The 16,401-nt window shown below is 65.1% G+C and overlaps 4 protein-coding genes across 4 annotated transcripts; all 4 read right to left on the bottom strand.

The window, feature by feature from the left end:
- Nucleotides 1–4,136: 4,136 nt before the first annotated feature.
- On the bottom strand, nt 4,137–6,980 carry EMIHUDRAFT_227891 (hypothetical protein; the record flags this gene model as incomplete). Its single annotated transcript, XM_005787482.1, has 6 exons — nt 4,137–4,422; nt 4,699–4,835; nt 5,046–5,141; nt 5,437–5,534; nt 5,761–5,860; nt 6,255–6,980. 6 exons carry the CDS (start codon nt 6,978–6,980, stop codon nt 4,137–4,139), a joined length of 1,443 nt encoding a protein of 480 aa, XP_005787539.1.
- A 2,471-nt stretch (nt 6,981–9,451) lies between these two features.
- EMIHUDRAFT_363172 (hypothetical protein) lies at nt 9,452–10,043 on the bottom strand. Its single transcript, XM_005787481.1, has one exon. It carries the CDS (start codon nt 10,018–10,020, stop codon nt 9,757–9,759), a length of 264 nt encoding a protein of 87 aa, XP_005787538.1. The 5' UTR covers nt 10,021–10,043; the 3' UTR covers nt 9,452–9,756.
- Nucleotides 10,044–12,441: 2,398 nt separating this feature from the next.
- On the bottom strand, nt 12,442–13,104 carry EMIHUDRAFT_54143 (hypothetical protein; the record flags this gene model as incomplete). Its single annotated transcript, XM_005787480.1, has 1 exon — nt 12,442–13,104. A coding segment is annotated over one exon (663 nt), but the record flags the coding sequence as incomplete, so codon positions are not given.
- Nucleotides 13,105–15,525: 2,421 nt separating this feature from the next.
- EMIHUDRAFT_110951 (hypothetical protein) lies at nt 15,526–16,401 on the bottom strand (the record flags this gene model as incomplete). The annotated part of the gene is made up of 1 exon (XM_005787479.1): nt 15,526–16,401. The coding sequence occupies one exon, from the start codon at nt 16,399–16,401 to the stop codon at nt 15,526–15,528; it is 876 nt and encodes a 291-aa protein (XP_005787536.1).

The raw sequence follows: 16,401 nt of genomic DNA, 5'->3' as shown, positions 1-16,401 counted from the left end.
CCCTCCCTCACCTGCCCCACCCCGGGGCCTCACTCGCGCGCGATGCGCCGTCCTGGGGGGGGGGGGGGGGTAGCTCGTTGCCCGACCCAGGGGCACCACGGGTAAGGTGCCCACAGGACCCAAAAAAGAAAGGGAAAAAGAAATGGGCCACCCCCGATCGCAGCACTTCGTGTTGGAGAGTCGAGATATTGAGAGTTGAGAGAGAGAGAGTTTTTGTGTTGAGAGTTGTGACTAGGAGGGTGGGACGCTGGGGATTCTCAAAGGTATACCCTTGGAATGGCCGGATCCAGCCTTAAATGTACGAGATCGCGCGCGCTTCGCGCACAGCACCGCCTGTTCTCCGCGGCTGAGTGACGACGCGTGCCGTGTGCCAGCAGAGTTGGGCGCGCGCGGCGCGACGGCGCCCGCGAGGGAAGGCGCGGGTGCAGCGGCCGCCGGCGGCCGTACCGCCCGCCAGCCGGCGCAGCAGCGGCCAGCGCAGCGGCCGCCGGCGCAGCAGCCAGAGCAGCCGGTGCGCGCCTTGCGAGGCGAGTACTGCCGCCCGGCAGCCTTCGTTCGAACTTTGCGAGCCGTGCGCGCGCCGAGGCGCCCGCGGCGCGCGCCCGCCCGGCTGCCAGTAGGAGGCGGCGCAATATGGCCTATAGTACAGCTTGGGCATGAGCATGAGGCGAATCCAATGAGCCTGACAGATATGCCAAGATATGCTGAGCCGTGAATGGTAGTGAACGGTTGCATTGCGCATGCGATAGCGAAACGCCTTTGGATGCGGGGGACGTACATGTATGCATTCTCCTCGACGCGAGGGACGTACGTTTCATCGGCGCTCGACAAAGCGCGAAGAGCCCGTCCCCGAAGCTCGAGCCCGATTGATAGCGCCCGAGCTGTGCTGCGCTGGCTGGCCCAAAGCGCTACGGTGAGCGACGAGATTGCGTCACCGCGGCATCCAGGGGACTTCCTCAACCTCGTCCTGAGGAGCGAGGCGCAGTCGGCCAACGGCGAGATACCGTCAGAGCTGATGAGAGAGTTGATGAAGGGGGACAAGTGATGGATATCGCCCTTGCTGAACAAGCTCCTCTTGTAGCTCGATCGGTCACACCGCCATCGCCGTCGGGGAGAGGGGGGACGACACTGCTTCTGCAGCGTGCACCTCGATCCTGTACCGTGTTTGTTATGACCCCCCCCAATGAACACACCGGTGAGGGTGGGCGAGACGATCGAGGGGTCCCGTACCATGCGGAACCGACCCTATCCAGTGCTCAAGTGCTCAAGATATCGCCCGGCTCGGGAGACGCCGCTTGGGCTACCTGCTCGCGAGAGTAGGCGGGCGCGTACTCTCCTCTCTACGTACCATCGGCCAGCGCGGTGGCCATCAATTTGGCCATCGCTCCGGCGCGCGCGCTGTGTTGAAACTTTTGACGGACGACAGGACTGATGGCCGCCGAGCTCGTGCGAATGTGGGCAGGCTAGTATGCTTGCCTAGTATAAGCTTTGCGCACGCATCGGTCTCTCTAAGGTGCTGCGTGCTTTTAGGTCGGAGCGTGGATGAGGCCATCGAGACGCTGGCGAGCCCTGACGTGACTGTCACCAATCAGAGCGACAAGGAGCTGCAGCTCTACAAGCTGCGCGAGCTCGACTCCTTGGTGTTGGAGGCTGTCCAGCAGTGCATGGGCGGCCATGGCCAAGGCAAAGACAGGTCCTTTAAGGAGACGATGTGAGGCTTTGAAACAGAGCTAGGGCTGTCGAGGCCTACCCATCCATGTGTGTGTGTGCCATCCATGAGCTTTTGAGGATGTCGTGTAGCAGTAGAGTGTCGAGTAGACTGATCAGTGGACCGTATAGTAGAGAGTGTTGTCGTGGCGAGACTCGAGTACGGAGTGCGCTAGGTGTAGGGAGACTGACTTGCCGCGCCGTGGCGTCCCAATACGGCAAGCACACTGTCTCCTTCCTCTCGTGCGATTTTGCCGTCGCATTCCTCCCGGCCTCGTACTTTCGCTGCCGCTTCCGCTCATCAGACGGCGAGCGGCTCGGCTAGTTCCATTTCACTGTGGGCTGAGGGCCAAAAGTAAAACGCGCAACGCCACTCTCGGCTCTCAGAGCGGCGTTCTATCTCAGTAACCCCGCTCGCAGGTACTAGAGCAGCGTTCGTCAAGCTTAAACCCCACTCTACACAATACAGAGCAGCGTTTGCCTAACAAGACTCCGCTCTGCAACCTTCAGAGCGGACTCTTGCTCAGAAAAACACCGACCGAGCACGTTCGAGCGGAGTCAAGACAGTCAACACCGCTCAACATAGCGGGAGCGGTCAATTTCCGCGGAGAGGCTGCTTTCGCCTCCCTCAGTCGCGCTCTCCTCCGCTCCTCCTCTTCAGAGCGGGACTTTGCTGAGTGAACACCGCTCTAGCTAGTAAGAGCAGCGATTGCTTTAAGCTGACACCGCTCTAAATGGCGTGAGCGGCGTCGCCCTGAATAGACGCTGCTCTGGGACGCCGGGACGGCGATGCCCTGACGTCGACGGCGATCCACGATCGCTCGTGGCGCGCGGCGCGGCGTGGCGAGCCCCGCCCCTGGGGTTGAGCAGCGTGTGGGTGGGTCGTCACTGCTCCGAGTAGTCAGAGCGGCGTCGCGTTTAGTGATACGCCGCTCCAGTATTGCAAAGCGGCGTTTATTTTACCATCGCCATCCCGTGCGATCAAAAGCGGCGTTCTCGAGCGAGCCGCACTCGCGCCGCGAATCCTGCAGCCCTGTTCCTTGGGCTATCCCGTCGCGCCCTCGCCCTCGCCCTCGCCCTCGCCATGACCACTGCTGGAGCTCCGCACGCGGACAGCATGGACACTACGAGTGCTGAAGACATCCTGTGTACGACCACGGTGGCGCCAATCTCTGCGCCCGGCGTGCGCCCGGCTTCCTTGGACGATCCAGTGCTAGCGCCCGCGGACGTCACATCGGCAGGCGGTCGGGCTCGGCAGCTCACATCGTCGTCGAGTTGGCATGTGCCTCAGCATCGCGCTCTCGAAGCCTTTCTCTACGTCTCGGGCCAAAGCGTGATCACTCGCTACAATTTCCAACTTGTTGCGAGAATGATCAAGACGCAGTTCGTCAGACGGCAGCCGTTTCTGGACATGCACATGCACAAGCAACGGCTAGTTCCATTTCACTGTGGCACAGCTCGCGTTACAAAACCTTGATTTTGACCATTGCGCGAAAAAGGTACATCTCGGTGCCTTCCAGAGGCAGCTGCGACCCCGCCGAGGGGACGGTAACGCACAGCAGGCGGCGCGGCGCGTTACCGTCCACTCCGCTGGGTCGCAGCTGCCTCTGCGCGTCCTGGGGATGTACCTTTGTCGCGCGCCGGAGACGACTCGACGCCGCTGAGATCGGAGATCAAGCTCTGACAGGTCGCACGTCGCTCCTTTGACGCCGACGTGACTCACCCGTGCAGATCACATCAGGACACGGTCTCGACACACTCGGTACGACGCCTGCGACCCGTCTTGGGTCAGGTGGCACGACGCTCATCGCGCCTGCCAGCGCTGCCGTGCAGGTTGCCACGACGAGGTCGAGCACGCTTCTATACGCTCGCCCAGCCTTCCTTTCCATCCCATTAGGCAGCCTGGGAACGGTGGCGGTCAGAGGCAAAGCCTGCGAGGGGTGGTGGAACCACATGTCACGGCTACTGCCGGCTCGACCCCACGATAGCCTCCGACGGCTGACTTTGCGGCACCATCATCGGACGATGTCGACGAGTTGAGTCGCGCTCGCGGTAGCCAGATGACCTCTCATACTAGTATCATCGGCCATGGCCGCAGGACGCGCGGGGGATTCCGCTGGGAGCAACACGGAGCTCCGTTGGACGCGTTTTCAAGATTAGCGTGTCAGAGTGAATTGGAACTAGCCAACCCAGTACGGGGCTCTCTCACACAGAGATTTCACGCTTCACACGGACGTTGTCGTGAACACATCGTGGGCGCTCCGTATCTCATCATATATCCACGTGTATCTCCTGGTATCTCCCGGTCTCCCGGTCTCCCGCCATATCCCGCCATATCCCGCCGCGGATACCGCGAAAAGAACCGTCCACACCAGGGACCTACAGCGGAGCCGAGTGACGACGCTGATCGCGTTGTCCTTCCTCCCTCATCACGCACGGCCTGCCTGGATGCTCTCCCGGATCCAGGACAGCGCGTCCTCCTCTCGCCGCAGCGCCTCAGCCGCCCCAGACATGAGGGCGCGCTGGGACTGCGCTCGATGCATCGCCAGGCCGCTGACGCCAGCAGCTGCGGCGCGCGCCAGCGCCGTCTCGAGCGCGCGAAGCGCCTTGACGGCGGATGGGCTGGACTCGCTGTCCGGCTCCGCCGTCGCCACCGCGGCATCGGCGGTGGCCGAACTCAGGCCGAACGTCGCGGCGGAGCGCTCAACCTGCACCCTGAGCGCGGACAGCGTCGACACCGCAGCCTCGTGCTCCACAATCACGGCGGACTTGACCGGCTCGGCGCGGCGCAGCGCGGCCTTGGTAGCGAGGCGGAGCAGTGAGGCGGGATGGCGAGGCGGAGCAGTGAGGCGGGATGGCGAGGCGGGGCAGCCAGGCGTGGCTGTGAGGCGGAGGCGTGTGGCAAAGAAGGGGGGAGAGGGGAGGGGAGAAGACTCTCCTCGTGCAAGAACTGAGGCGGGAGGCCGGGAGACGGGGAGGGAGAGGGCCGACGAGTGTCGCGCCTCAATCTGAGTGGGGTCGCCGGAGCGGCTGGAGCCCTCCAGCGCGAGGCGCGCCTCCGCAGCCTCCGCGTCGAACCTGGCAGACGCCTCCTCTAGCTCGCGCAGCGTCGCCTTCGCAGCCGCCACCTCCGCGGCCGGCAGCGAGGCGGCCACCGCGGCATCGAGCGCGGCGGCGAGAGGCGCGAGGCACGCGAAGTCTCTGAGGGGGTGGCCACGCGACGCCGCGGCGCGCAGCGCCTCCCGCGCCGCAAGCAGCGCCGCGGACAGCTCCGCTCGGGCCTCGCTTGCCGCCTCTGCGGCGTCGCGCCCCTCGAGCCAGCTCTGGGCAAAGCGCACCGCGTCCTCGTCCACACCCACAGCGAGGGCGGCCCGCAGCGCCGCCCGCACTGCCGTGCTCCCCGCCGGGGCGAGGGAGGACGCCTCGTCACGTGCCTAGTCTCGGCTGATCTCGGCTGATCTCGCCATCCGCAGTGAATCCACGCGGGCACGGAAAGGACGCCGCGGCGTGGGCGGTGCGTAGCCTCGCCAACGCCTCGGCGCGCGCGGCGGCGAAGCTCACCAGCCGGGCGTGTAGCGATGTCGCCGCCGCCTGCGCGGACGCGAGCTGCTGCTGCGTCGCCCCCGCCGCCACCGCCACCGCCGCTGTCGTCTCGATGCGCCCCAGCAGCGGCGCCACCTCGTCCGCCGGCGCGCTGTCCGCGCCATCGGCCATCTCCCGCAGCTGCACCAGGGCTGCCGCGAGCTCGTGCGGGCGCCGCGTGCCTGCTGCGGCAGCGAGGCGGAGCTGGACCAGGTAGGAACGCGCCGCCTTCAGGTCACGACGACCTGCGGCACGGACAGGGTCAAATGAACGCCTCTGCACAAAGGGGAGGCAAGCAGGCGGCTACACACTCGGAGGGGAAGCACGAGCCCCAAGGCGTTCGAAGTGCAACTCAGACCGGGTGCGCCACAAAGTGCGGGAGATGACCCGAGATTGCTCAAGGGCGGGAGATGACCCGAGATTGCTCAAGGGCGGGAGATGAACCGAGATTGCTCAAGGGCCCGCGCGGACCTTGCTCGCTGCTCGCCAAAACCGGCCCGAACTGCTCGAGAGAAGCGGCGAGCACCGCAGCCTGCTGGGAGGCGCATGCCGACTGGAGGGCCTCCGTCGCCTACTCACACAGTCGCAGGTGTGGAGAGACGCCGTTCCCAAGCGCACGCCGTATGGAGGGCCGCCGCCGCCTCTGCCGCAGCCACGGCCTTCAGACGCTCCGCCTCGGCCTGCTCCTCGCGCCTCCCCGACCGATCCGGCGCATCAGAGCCGACAGAGCCGAGCGACCGCCGACCAAACGAGATGGAGCAGGAGGAGACGCTGCTGCACGTGGCAGAGCGCGGCGGGGGCGGGGGCAGCCCCGCGGTCTCCGGTGCGTATGGCGCGTCGATGGCACCCCCGGGCAGCTCTGCCAGCCGAGGTAGCGGTGGAGGCATCGCCGGAGGCGTCGTCGGCGGCACCGGCGCCGGCGGCGCGTCGACGAAAGCGTCGCCGGCGGCATTGCCCGACATCACCTCTGTCAGCCGAGGGAGCGGTGAGGGCCGGCCCCCCGCCTCGTGCCCCGCGTCTGCAGGATCGGAGACCGAGTGTGCGGCCGGCTCGTCGCTCGACAGCCGGCAAGAAGACGCGCCGGCGGAGCTGGGGACACCAGAGGAGCGAATCCAGTTGGCCTCCTCATTGCGGGTGTTCCACGCGTAGACTCCGCCAGTGGCGCAGTCCTGGACCACGACGTAGTCCGGCGTTGCACTGTCCGCGGTGGCACGACCCGCCCGCGTCGTGGCCGCGAGTACGCGGACCCTCCCGGAGGCGAGGCAGTTGATGCCCTCGCACCAGCGCTGCCGGCTGCTGGCGTGCGCGCTGAAGAAGAGCATGCGCCGCTCAAGGACGACCTGGAAGCATTGAGAAGTTTCGGCGGTGCCCTCAAAGCAGGACGTGAAGATCTCGTCATCGGCCCGCACGATGTCGCCGCGCTTCGACTCCCACAGCAGAACGGCGCCCGCAGCGCCGCCGTCCTTGCTGGCCACCTTGATAAACCGATCGTGCGTCCCAGCGCGGCCGCCCTTGCGCCACTTTGACAAGTGCCCGCCGCGCACCACAAAGGCGGCAGCAAGCAGCGTAGCCTCGACGTCGGCGCTGCCCAAATCGCACACTGTCCAGAACCGCAGCCGCTGGAGATCCGGGCGGCGGCCGACGAGGGCCTCGAACTCAGGTGGGAGTGGCTCGAAGGTCTCGGGCAACATGACAAAAATGGGGCTCCTGAGTTCGGTGCGGCCGAAAGCTGGTCGACCGCTCTTTCTGGTTTTCTTTGTTCGGTGAGCCTGTGTGTGTGCCAGTCCGCGCCAGTCTGCGCCCTTGTCGTGCCAGTGTGCTGTGAGAGAGGCTTGTATCTTAAGAATTCTTTGTTTCGGGCGAGAGTACAACGGATGGGCGAGGTCGGCGCACCACCCGAGATGACCTGAGATGGCCCGAGATGACCTGAGATGGCCCAAGATGGACCCGAGAGGACCCGAGATGGCCCGAGATGACCCGAGGTGGGCGCGCCGCCCTTGCCACCGCCACCCTCGTGCGCGCGTGTGCGGGGGCACCCACCTCACCTCGCCCCAACCTTAGGTAGGTGGACGCGGGCGGCGCCGGTCCGTCCGACGTGGCTGCGCGGCTGCGAGCGGACGTGCCAGCCGCGTTTTGGAGCCGCGGCTGCGACCCGGCACCGCTGGGCAGCGCGCCGCCGCCCAGCTCGTACAGCGAGAGGGTGGCTCGGCGGCTGGCGTCGTACCGCGACCTGGACAACCCACTCGGCGAGGCCGAGGGGGAGTACGACTACTAGGGGCGTAGACAGGGTATGTGTGTCCCGAAGCCGAGTGTAGCAATTTTAGCTTCTGAATCAAATGCAAAGCCGCATTCCTCTACGTTCACCGGTGGTCACAGACAGCGCTTGAGCACTTGAGCACTGGATAGGGCCGATTCCGCGTGGTACGGGACCCCTCGATCGTCTCGCCCTCCCTCACTGGTATGTTCATTGGGGGGGGTCATAGCGCTAAATACTAGTAAGCAAGCTCCGAATGAGCTCGTTGTCGGGCGGTTTGCCCGCGCCTCGTGATATGGTCGAGTGTACGGCGTCCATGTACGACAAACAACAACAAAATCTCTCTTCTGTACGACATCACCTCGCTGCTCGATCATGCCCGTGGTGTGCTCGAGCTGCGCCCGCATTTTCTTGTTTTGTTCGTAGTAGTGCTTGCTTTGCTCGTGGAAGTGCTTGGCTTTCTCGGTGACGACCGCCTTGTCGTGCCCAACGCGGCCAAAGGATATCCACCTCGAGAACCTCGAGAACCTTGTCGTGAAGGCGGTTGCCGTTCTCGCTCTGAATGGCGGCGCGCGCCTCGGCGGCCTGGCGCGCCTGCCGCTCCTGGATGAGCATGTTGATGAGCTGGGGCTCGCTGGCCATTGTACAACTGAAAAAGAATTCAAGAAAAAGAAAGACGTCCACGCCCAACTGAGGAACTTGTATCTGCCAAGTTGCTCAGGAACTGAGATCTGCAAGATTTGAAGGCAGAGAGAGAGAGTTGCCGCGGCGCCCGCTTGGGTCAAATTGAGAGCACTCTTAGTGAGGGCCAAGCCCTCACTCCGTGCTCTCCCCGCCAAGATGCAGCCCTCCGTGCTCTCCTTCCGATCAGCAGACGGCGTTTCACGTGCACGCCACAAACCTGATCCAGAGCTCCAACGTCTTTCGCGAGATTCTGACGAGCGTGCACTTCGCCAAGCCGTCGCTCGAGCTTCCGGACGACGACCCTGCCCACTTCGAGCTCTTCTACCTGTCGCTCACGGTCGCCTCGCACGTTCCGCTCTCCAACAAGTATGCCCACCCACAGCTCAAGGACAAGATGGACCTTCAGGTCGCCTCCCGGGCCGTCGTATGGCCACCCGCAAGCCGGCCCTCATTCGCTCCGATTCGCGCTTACGCAAAATCTGCACCGGCGGGCTGAGCGCTGCGTCGCGGCCATACCGCTCGAGCCCCGCTTCATGCCCCAGCTCCTGCTGCTGACGGAGCAGGACTGCTCGGAGCACGGCAAGCAGACGCTGCTCCTCAGGGCTCTCTGGCCCAGGCTGCGCAAGGCTGCCGGCCTCGACGGTCTCAGCATGCCCGCACCCGCGCGATCCGCTGCATGTGGCCCTTCCTCACCGCGCTCCTCGCGCCTGCGTCCGATGGTGCCCCAGAGCATGAGCTACGGTACGCCTGGAAGGCGCGGTGGTTGGACACGCTCGAGCCGGCAAACTGGCTCGGCGAGCCGCCGGACAGCGACCGCAAGGCGGCTTACGCCGTGCTCCTCAGGCACCTCTGGCCGGCGCTCTGCGCGGACGCGGATGTCAAGGAGGCCAGCATCAAGAATGTCAGCATCAAGCACATCCAGACGATGTGGCCCTTCGTGAGCCGGCGACCGGACAAGTACAAGACGATCGTGACGGACGCGCGCGCCGTGCTCGCGACGGTCAAGCAGGCCCGGCCAGCTTTACGCCGAGCTGCCCGCGTACCCGAAGCGGTCTACCGGCGCCCCCGACGAGGAGGCCAAGCGTTCGCTCGAGCGCAAGATCGCTCTCTGCGGGCTCGAGAAGCTCGGGCGGGGCAAGCCGCTGACTGCGAGCCAGTGGTGAGCGGCACCGCTGCGTCGTCGAGCAGCAGCGATTCTGAGTCAGAGGTTTGAGTGTTTGCTGTGCCCTCGCGCCAGTAAGACGATAACGTACCACATGCAGACTCATGCACACACGTACACTCCCCCTGTACTCGCGCTATACGCTAATAGGCTATAGTAAATCGGCTAATGCCATAGCGGCACGGCACGCACACACGGACACGGCTCGCTGTACTTGCTCGGCCCCGGATAGTACTCGCTACTGCGTGTCCAGCACCAGATCACGTTGCACGTAGAGCGGCGCGGTAAACAACGCGGGGTACGCCCGGCCCACACCCAACACCCTTCACTCGCATGCACGTACGTAGTATGTCCCGTACGATGCGGTTCACTTCGCTGAGCCGACCAAGACAAAGGGTGCCCAAAACATTGGGGACGCGAACGGCTTCGCGTCGCCTGATGACGCTCCTGACGAGGGCTGCGCAAGGTCGCGTGCGATGCCGGCGCCCGCCGCGTCAAAGGCTAGCGAGAAGCCCTCCTGCAGCGCCGCCTCCGCGGCGATGAGCAGGTCGTGGCACTCCCGGAAGCGTGCCTTCTCCGCCGGCGAGTAGTGCACCGGCTGGCCGTCACCCTCCGCCTCCTGGCCGCCCATCGCCCGGTCCGGGTCGGTGCGCCACCGCCACGGCGGCAAGTCGCGAGTGCGCGAGCCGGTCGACCAGCCCTTTGGCGTAAAGCCCGCACCCATCCAGCGCGTGTCGCTCTCTCGGCCCGCCTCCTTCTTCTCCTTGTGTCCCGTCACGAGCCAGCTGCGACCGCCCGAGTCCATCCCCATCTGCACCTGGCCGTGCGGCTTGTAAAAGTAGTTTTGCTCGCTGCGGCCGAAGCGCACGTTTACCTGTGCGATCTCGTCGAAGCGCGGCGCGTCGTGCGAGCCGAGGTAGTGGAGGTGGAGCACGACGTACCGCTCCGCCTCGGAAGAGCCGTCGGACGGCCGGATCCGCAGCCAGTAGTCGCGCATCGGCAGCCCGCCGCCCATGAAGAAGACGTCGGTGCAGAGCCACTGCACCCTCCCCTCCCCAAAGGCGCGCATGACGCTCATCTCGTGACCGCTCCAGTCGCCCTCCGAGAACCCTTTTGTCTTCTTGCCCCGATCGGCGTATGCCGCCCAGCTGCCCACGAGCGAGCGAGAGAGCGCGCTCAACTCGCGAGCCAGCGCCTCGTCGACGCCTAACGCGCAGACGAGGCCCGACGGCGCTGGGGGACCTCCGCCTCGCAAGGAGCGGAGCTCGGAGAGCAGCAAGCGCGAGCCGGCTGCGCCAAAGCGCAGCCCGAGTGCTACCTCCGCCTCGCCCCAAGGAAGCTCCCGCAGCCAGATCTGCGCGCCACGCAGCGCGGCGGCGACCGAGAGCTCGCCGACGTGCTGGTAGAGCCGCGTGTACATCTCGGAGATGAGCAGCGCCGAGGCGACGTCCGACACGCGCCAGAGCGTCGAGACGGTGCGAGGCACGCCGCTCGACAGCATCGCCGCCGGCAGCCCCACGCACTCCTCGGCGGTGGTGTCCGAGAGACCCGACTCGCACGCCGACAGCACGCACAGAGCGCACCGCTCCAGCGCAAACTGGCGAGACAGCACGTCAAACACGCTCAGCGAGTCCCCGCCCGCGAGCTCCACCGCCGAGTCGAGGCGCGAGCCGGCGGCGAAGCGGCCGTGCGTCGCGAGGTGCAGTCCGTAGTCGCCAGAGGCCGACGCCGCGTCGATCGCGCTTCGCAGCCGCTCCCGCGTGGCGTCGTCGTGCGGGAGCACGGTCGCATCGCAGTTGGGGAGAGAGCTCAAGTGCTCCACCTCCTGGTCCGCGCCGTCCAGGTCGCCCGTCGGGTTCTGCACGATGACGGCGCGAGGCGGGAGCGTGGACAGCGTTGCGGCAGCAGCTTGCGCGCGAGCGAGCAACTCCAGCGAGGGCGTGTAGCTCGCGCCGGCGGGGAAGACCTCGGACACCCGTATCCCGTCAGCGCAGCTCAGCGCGTGGATCGGCACGGCGTGCAGCACGCCGTGCGGCAGAAGGACGACGCTCGCGATGCTCGGGCCGTTGTGCCACTCCTCGTCGGAGCCCTTGTCACCCGTCCTTCGCACCGCGGCGACCACTTCGTCCACCTTGAGGGCGGAGGCGAGCAGCGAGAGATGCGCGTCGAAGGCGGCGGGGTCGGGCCGGCTGCCCGCACTAGTGACCATCGCCTGGAAGGCGGCCACCGCACTCCTCAGAGCTCTGACCGCCTCCCCGTCGTACTCGACTACCCGCGGCAGCGGCAGCGTCTCGGCTAGCACGAAAGCGCAGCCAAAATCGTTCGAAAGGAACCACGCGACCGCCGCCCGGTGCGGGCCGAGCAGTGACGTCGCCCGCTGGTACCACCCCTGCGGCGTCAGCTTGATCGACGGCGAGCGCGTGGGCGCGAGCGGCGGTGCGGCAGCCGCCGCCGCCGCCGCCAAGCGGCGCTGCTCCCCCTCGCCCGCGCCGGACGCCTCTGCACGCTCGAGCGCCAGCCGCTCCGCCCGCTGCGGCTGCGTCGCCGCCTCGGCCAGGCTGCGAGCGCGGCTCTTCTCGATGCACTGCAGCGCCGTTAGCAAGAGGTGCCGGGGCGCAGCGCGCGTGGCAAGACTGCAATGCACACCGCCGCCCACAGCCGGGCCGACGGTCACGGCCACACGGACTGACGCGTGGAGCCGCAGGCAGCTGCGCACGAGCGTGGCCACAAGGCCAGCGCCGTCAAGCGTCAGCTTCCGCTTCGCCACGAGGTCGTCGGTGCCGTCGCGCACGGCGAGGCGCAACTCATCCAGCACCTCGAGAGCGCTCGAGGAAACGGCGAGCGCCTCGTTGTCACAGCTGGCAGAAGAGAGGGCGATGGCGAGGTTGCGCGCCGTTTGCACGTGGTCGGCCGGGTAGGCCTCCTTCGTGTACACCTCCAGCGCCGCCTCGAAGTGCTTGATCGCCGTCTCGACGCTGGCCGCCTTCTCGCCGCAGATGCGGTTGCGGTACGCGATGCCGAGGTTGTCCTGCGTCATCGCCCACTTCTCGGGATACGCCGCCCTCGTGTACACCTCCAGCGCCGCCTCGTAGTGCTCGATCGCCGTCTTGACGTTGGCCGCCTTCTCGCCGCAGATGCGGTTGCGGTACGCGATGGCGAGGTTCATCTGCGTCGTCGCCCAGTCCTCGGGATACGCCTCCCTCGTGCGCACCTCCAGCGCCGCCTCGAAATGCTCGATTGCCGTCTTGACGTTGGCCGCCTTCTCGCCGCGGATGCGATTGAGGTACGCGTTGGCGAGGTTCATCTGCGTCATCGCCCAGTCCTCGGGAAACGCAACCTTCGTGTACACCTCCAGCGCCGCCTCGTAGTGCTCGATCGCCGTCTCGACGTTGTCTGCTTTCTCGCCGCGGATGCGATCCTCGTACGCAGTGGCGAGGTTCATCTGCGTCTTCGCCCAGTCCTCGGGATACGCCTCCCTCGTGCGCACCTCCAGCGCCGCCTCGTAGCGCTCGATCGCCGTCTCGAGGTTGGCCGCCTTCTCGCCGCGGATGCGGAAGCTGTACGCGATGGCGAGGTTCATCTGCGTCATCGCCCAGTCCTCGGGATACGCCTCCCTCGTGCGCACCTCCAGCGCCGCCTCGTACCCAGCGACAGCCAGCTCGAGGCATAGCGCCTGCTCGATGTGCCTGCTCTGGCGAAGCTCGACGCAGCCATTGACCCACGCCCCCGTGGATCGCGCCTTCAACTCGCGCCGCAGCAGCTCCCGCCACGCCAACAGCACCGTCGCCTCGTCGCCAAGACGAGCCACCTCGCCCACGATCGAGTGAACCTCCTCCGCCGAGCATCCTCGCAAGCCGCGCAGCCGCTCCGTCAGCCGTGAGCCCACGCGGTTGCGAGCCTCTCGCGCGCTCTTCTCTGCGCTGCGGAGCTCACCGCGCGGCGCGTCGTCCATCCGCAGCAGCTCCAGCGCTCGCTCGTACGCGCTCGCAGCCTCCACGAGCTCGTCTTGCTCGGCGTGCTTCGAGGCTTTGCGCGACCAATGCGCAGCGTCGTTGGCGGCGGCGGCGGCCATCGCAGCCTTTGCGGCCTCGCCCTCGCCGCGGGCCAGTAGCTGCCCCGCTCGCAGCTTCTGCAGCTCCGCGATGCGCGCCGGCGACGTGCAGCCGCGGAGCTCGGCGTCGCAAGCAAGTAGGTCCTTCATTGTTGGTGCGTGCAGGGCTTTTTCTTTTTCTTTTTCGCAGACAGCGTTCTGAGTGCTCGCCTGAGGATCAGAGTTGGCGCAAATTCCTTTTCTTGTACCGTGCATTAGGGTTAGGGTTAGCGGTTAGATTTAGGGTTAGCGGTTAGGGTAGGGTACAATTCCTCGCAGATGCAGTTGCAGAGATGAAACAGACACGACGTCATAGGCGCCTTTGGCGCGAAGTCAGAATCTCCACCTCTGTCGCAAGATCTCAAGCGACTGCACGCACCAAACGCGAGATCTCAGACTCCTCTCGAGCATCTACACCGGAGAAGATTTGCCTCCACCAGTTCTTCAATCTACTGCAGCTCTTGGCAGGAGATTTGCCACTTAAGAGATCTCTAAAAGGCATCTACGATCTACAGTCCAAGGATCTTCCGATGTTGCGCAGAGATTTCCATGTATGCCGGAGTGCATACGCCTTCTCTCTACTACCCTTACCCCCTCGTCAGTTGCAAGACCACTCCCTTTCCCCCAAACTCGCACTCCGCGGCCGTTTTTTGCCCATCACGCCACCTTGCCCGCCGTGCCGTCTTCCCCAAAACTCGACCTTGCACAGGACCCGTGCCTTCCGCCCTCTATTACCACCGCTCCGAGTACTCCCCGCGCCCTTCTCCGATGCAAGACCTTTATCTACGCTACACTTTGCCTACCCCTCAAACCGCTCTTTCACTGCAGTGAACCTCTTTTGTCCAAGTATTTCTATAGATCCTTACGGTTACGCGAGGCCGGGACGAGCCGATCCGCGGGATGAGCCCATTCGCCCACAAGATCCTGGACCCTTCCATTCACGACGCGGTTTGCGAGGCTTCTTCCGGTCGGGATCTTGGCGGGCCCGACAGCCACGATTTCGTGTGGCCCATAAATTTGAAAATGTACCCCCCCCCTCTTTACGGGGTGTGGACCCTGAGTTGACCAGGGGTTGTGCGCTGGGCCCTCCTGCTCGGCTTTAGCCAGTAGACAAGTCTTGTCATCAACAGAGTAGAAGGATCTGACCTCGGGGCTAATGTGACCAAGCGCTGGTAGCGTGGTTTTACCTCACACCCATGGTCTCACAGTGTGCCGGCAGTCGCCGAGCAGTGTCGCTCACACAAGCCGCAGCACAAGTGACTGAGGGCCAGTGAGGGCGAGCCCATCGCTGTGACAGCTGTGGCAGCCGCACAGTAGGCTGTGTCAACTGTGCAGAGTGTGTGAGCAGCAGAGGAGCTGCTCTCCAGGCTTCAGGCGCAAAGAGCTGCATGCCACCGAAAGCGCTGTCGAGGTTCGCCGAGCGCGGCGCAGGTTGGAGGACGCCGTCACCGACGAGCGCGTTGGACTTTTCACTCCGGACAAAGACGGGTACACGCACACGAGCCGCGGTCGTATACCCGTCTTAGCGGCGAGGCGCGGGACCGTCTGTGGCGAAGTGGGTCGCGTCCTCCGATTTCCTCAACTCACGGTCCGCTCCCTCTACCCCGGCTCAAGCTCTCTACGAGAATGGAGCAAGCTCTATACATTCTGTATGCGAGGATAATTTCACTATACTGTAACCCTTTCCCCTTGGCTATATACTGGAGGTTATGATTACTCTTCTGCCTTTGTGGGGGTGCACCCGACCGGGACGCCCGCAAACCTGGTTGGTCTGCCTCTATGGGGTGCGGTATCCGTAGATCTCCCATTAAGGGGCGGACGTACTCCCCCCCCCCCCCCCCCCCTCCCCTCTCCCCCAGTCGCTGTGGTGACGGCGCCATGTGACGCAGCGAGGTCTGGCAAAGGGCGGGTGCGGCATGCGAATCTCGCCGTGGATGCTCAGCTACGGGAGGAGCGGGCGGGTTGCCTGCAGAGGCCATCGTTTCACAGTGGCCGCCGCAGCGCTTTCGCCTTTTGCGGCGGCGATACTCGACTGTAGGACCCCCATTAGCACAGGCATGGCTGAGCCGAGAAAAGGATTTGCCGAACGCGCCGGCAGTGGTCACACTTGTCGCTGCCGACGGAGCCCGAGGCCAAGCTGCCATCGCCGAGGATAAAACGAGAACCGTTGGGTGTCGGGAATGGGAATCGACTGTGCGAGCGAAGACGTCGCTGCGTCGCTGGCACTGCGGCCGCGGTCATACTCAGCCATCGGTCGACGCTCTTGGCGGAACGCACGAGGATCGCTTCATCTTGCCAGCAGCTCTGCCGCGCCATAACGTGAAGCAGCTTGCCGGCCGTGTGGAGCGCATCGCCGAGCTGAGAGAGGAACCGCGCGTAGGCCATAGAGTCGTCTGTTGTCGGCAGGAGACCGCCGCACGAGCGCCCACGCTCGTCAGGGCAGCAGAGCTCGAGATCAAATGTGACGCCATGGGCGCCGCGCTTGACTACCGCAGAGACTAGCTTGGAGATGAACGCCTCGCGCTGAGAGATCATGCTACGCAGCATGTAGAGCCCGAAACCGCCGTTGTAATACGGGTCCTCCACCGCACTCATGTCATTGTACACGGCCGCGAAGGTTGTCGTCGTGGGAGCGATTCTCGAGAGAAGCTCCTCAGGCGATTCGTCCCCCTTCCACTCGCACATCCGATAGGCCGAACCGTCCACCGTGCTGTTGTCGCCACACACACCAAGCGAGCCGTCGAGACTCACGTGGTATGCAGTCACAGCCACGATGGGGGCGAGACCTTCGGGCGCTTTTTGCAGCCACTTAGGCGGGCACGCAGCCTCGTCGACAGCGACGTGGTCGCACCACAGGACGGGCTGCTCCTGAGCGTCCCCTCCCACTTTTGCGCACAGGGCTGCGGCCACGATGGTCGCCAT

Source organism: Emiliania huxleyi (genome assembly GCF_000372725.1).
Source record: "Emiliania huxleyi CCMP1516 chromosome Unknown EMIHUscaffold_142, whole genome shotgun sequence".
NCBI classification, from domain to species: domain Eukaryota; phylum Haptophyta; order Isochrysidales; family Noelaerhabdaceae; genus Emiliania; species Emiliania huxleyi.
The sequence above is the reverse complement of the archived record's forward strand: the minus strand, read 5'-3'. Positions and strand labels throughout refer to the sequence as shown.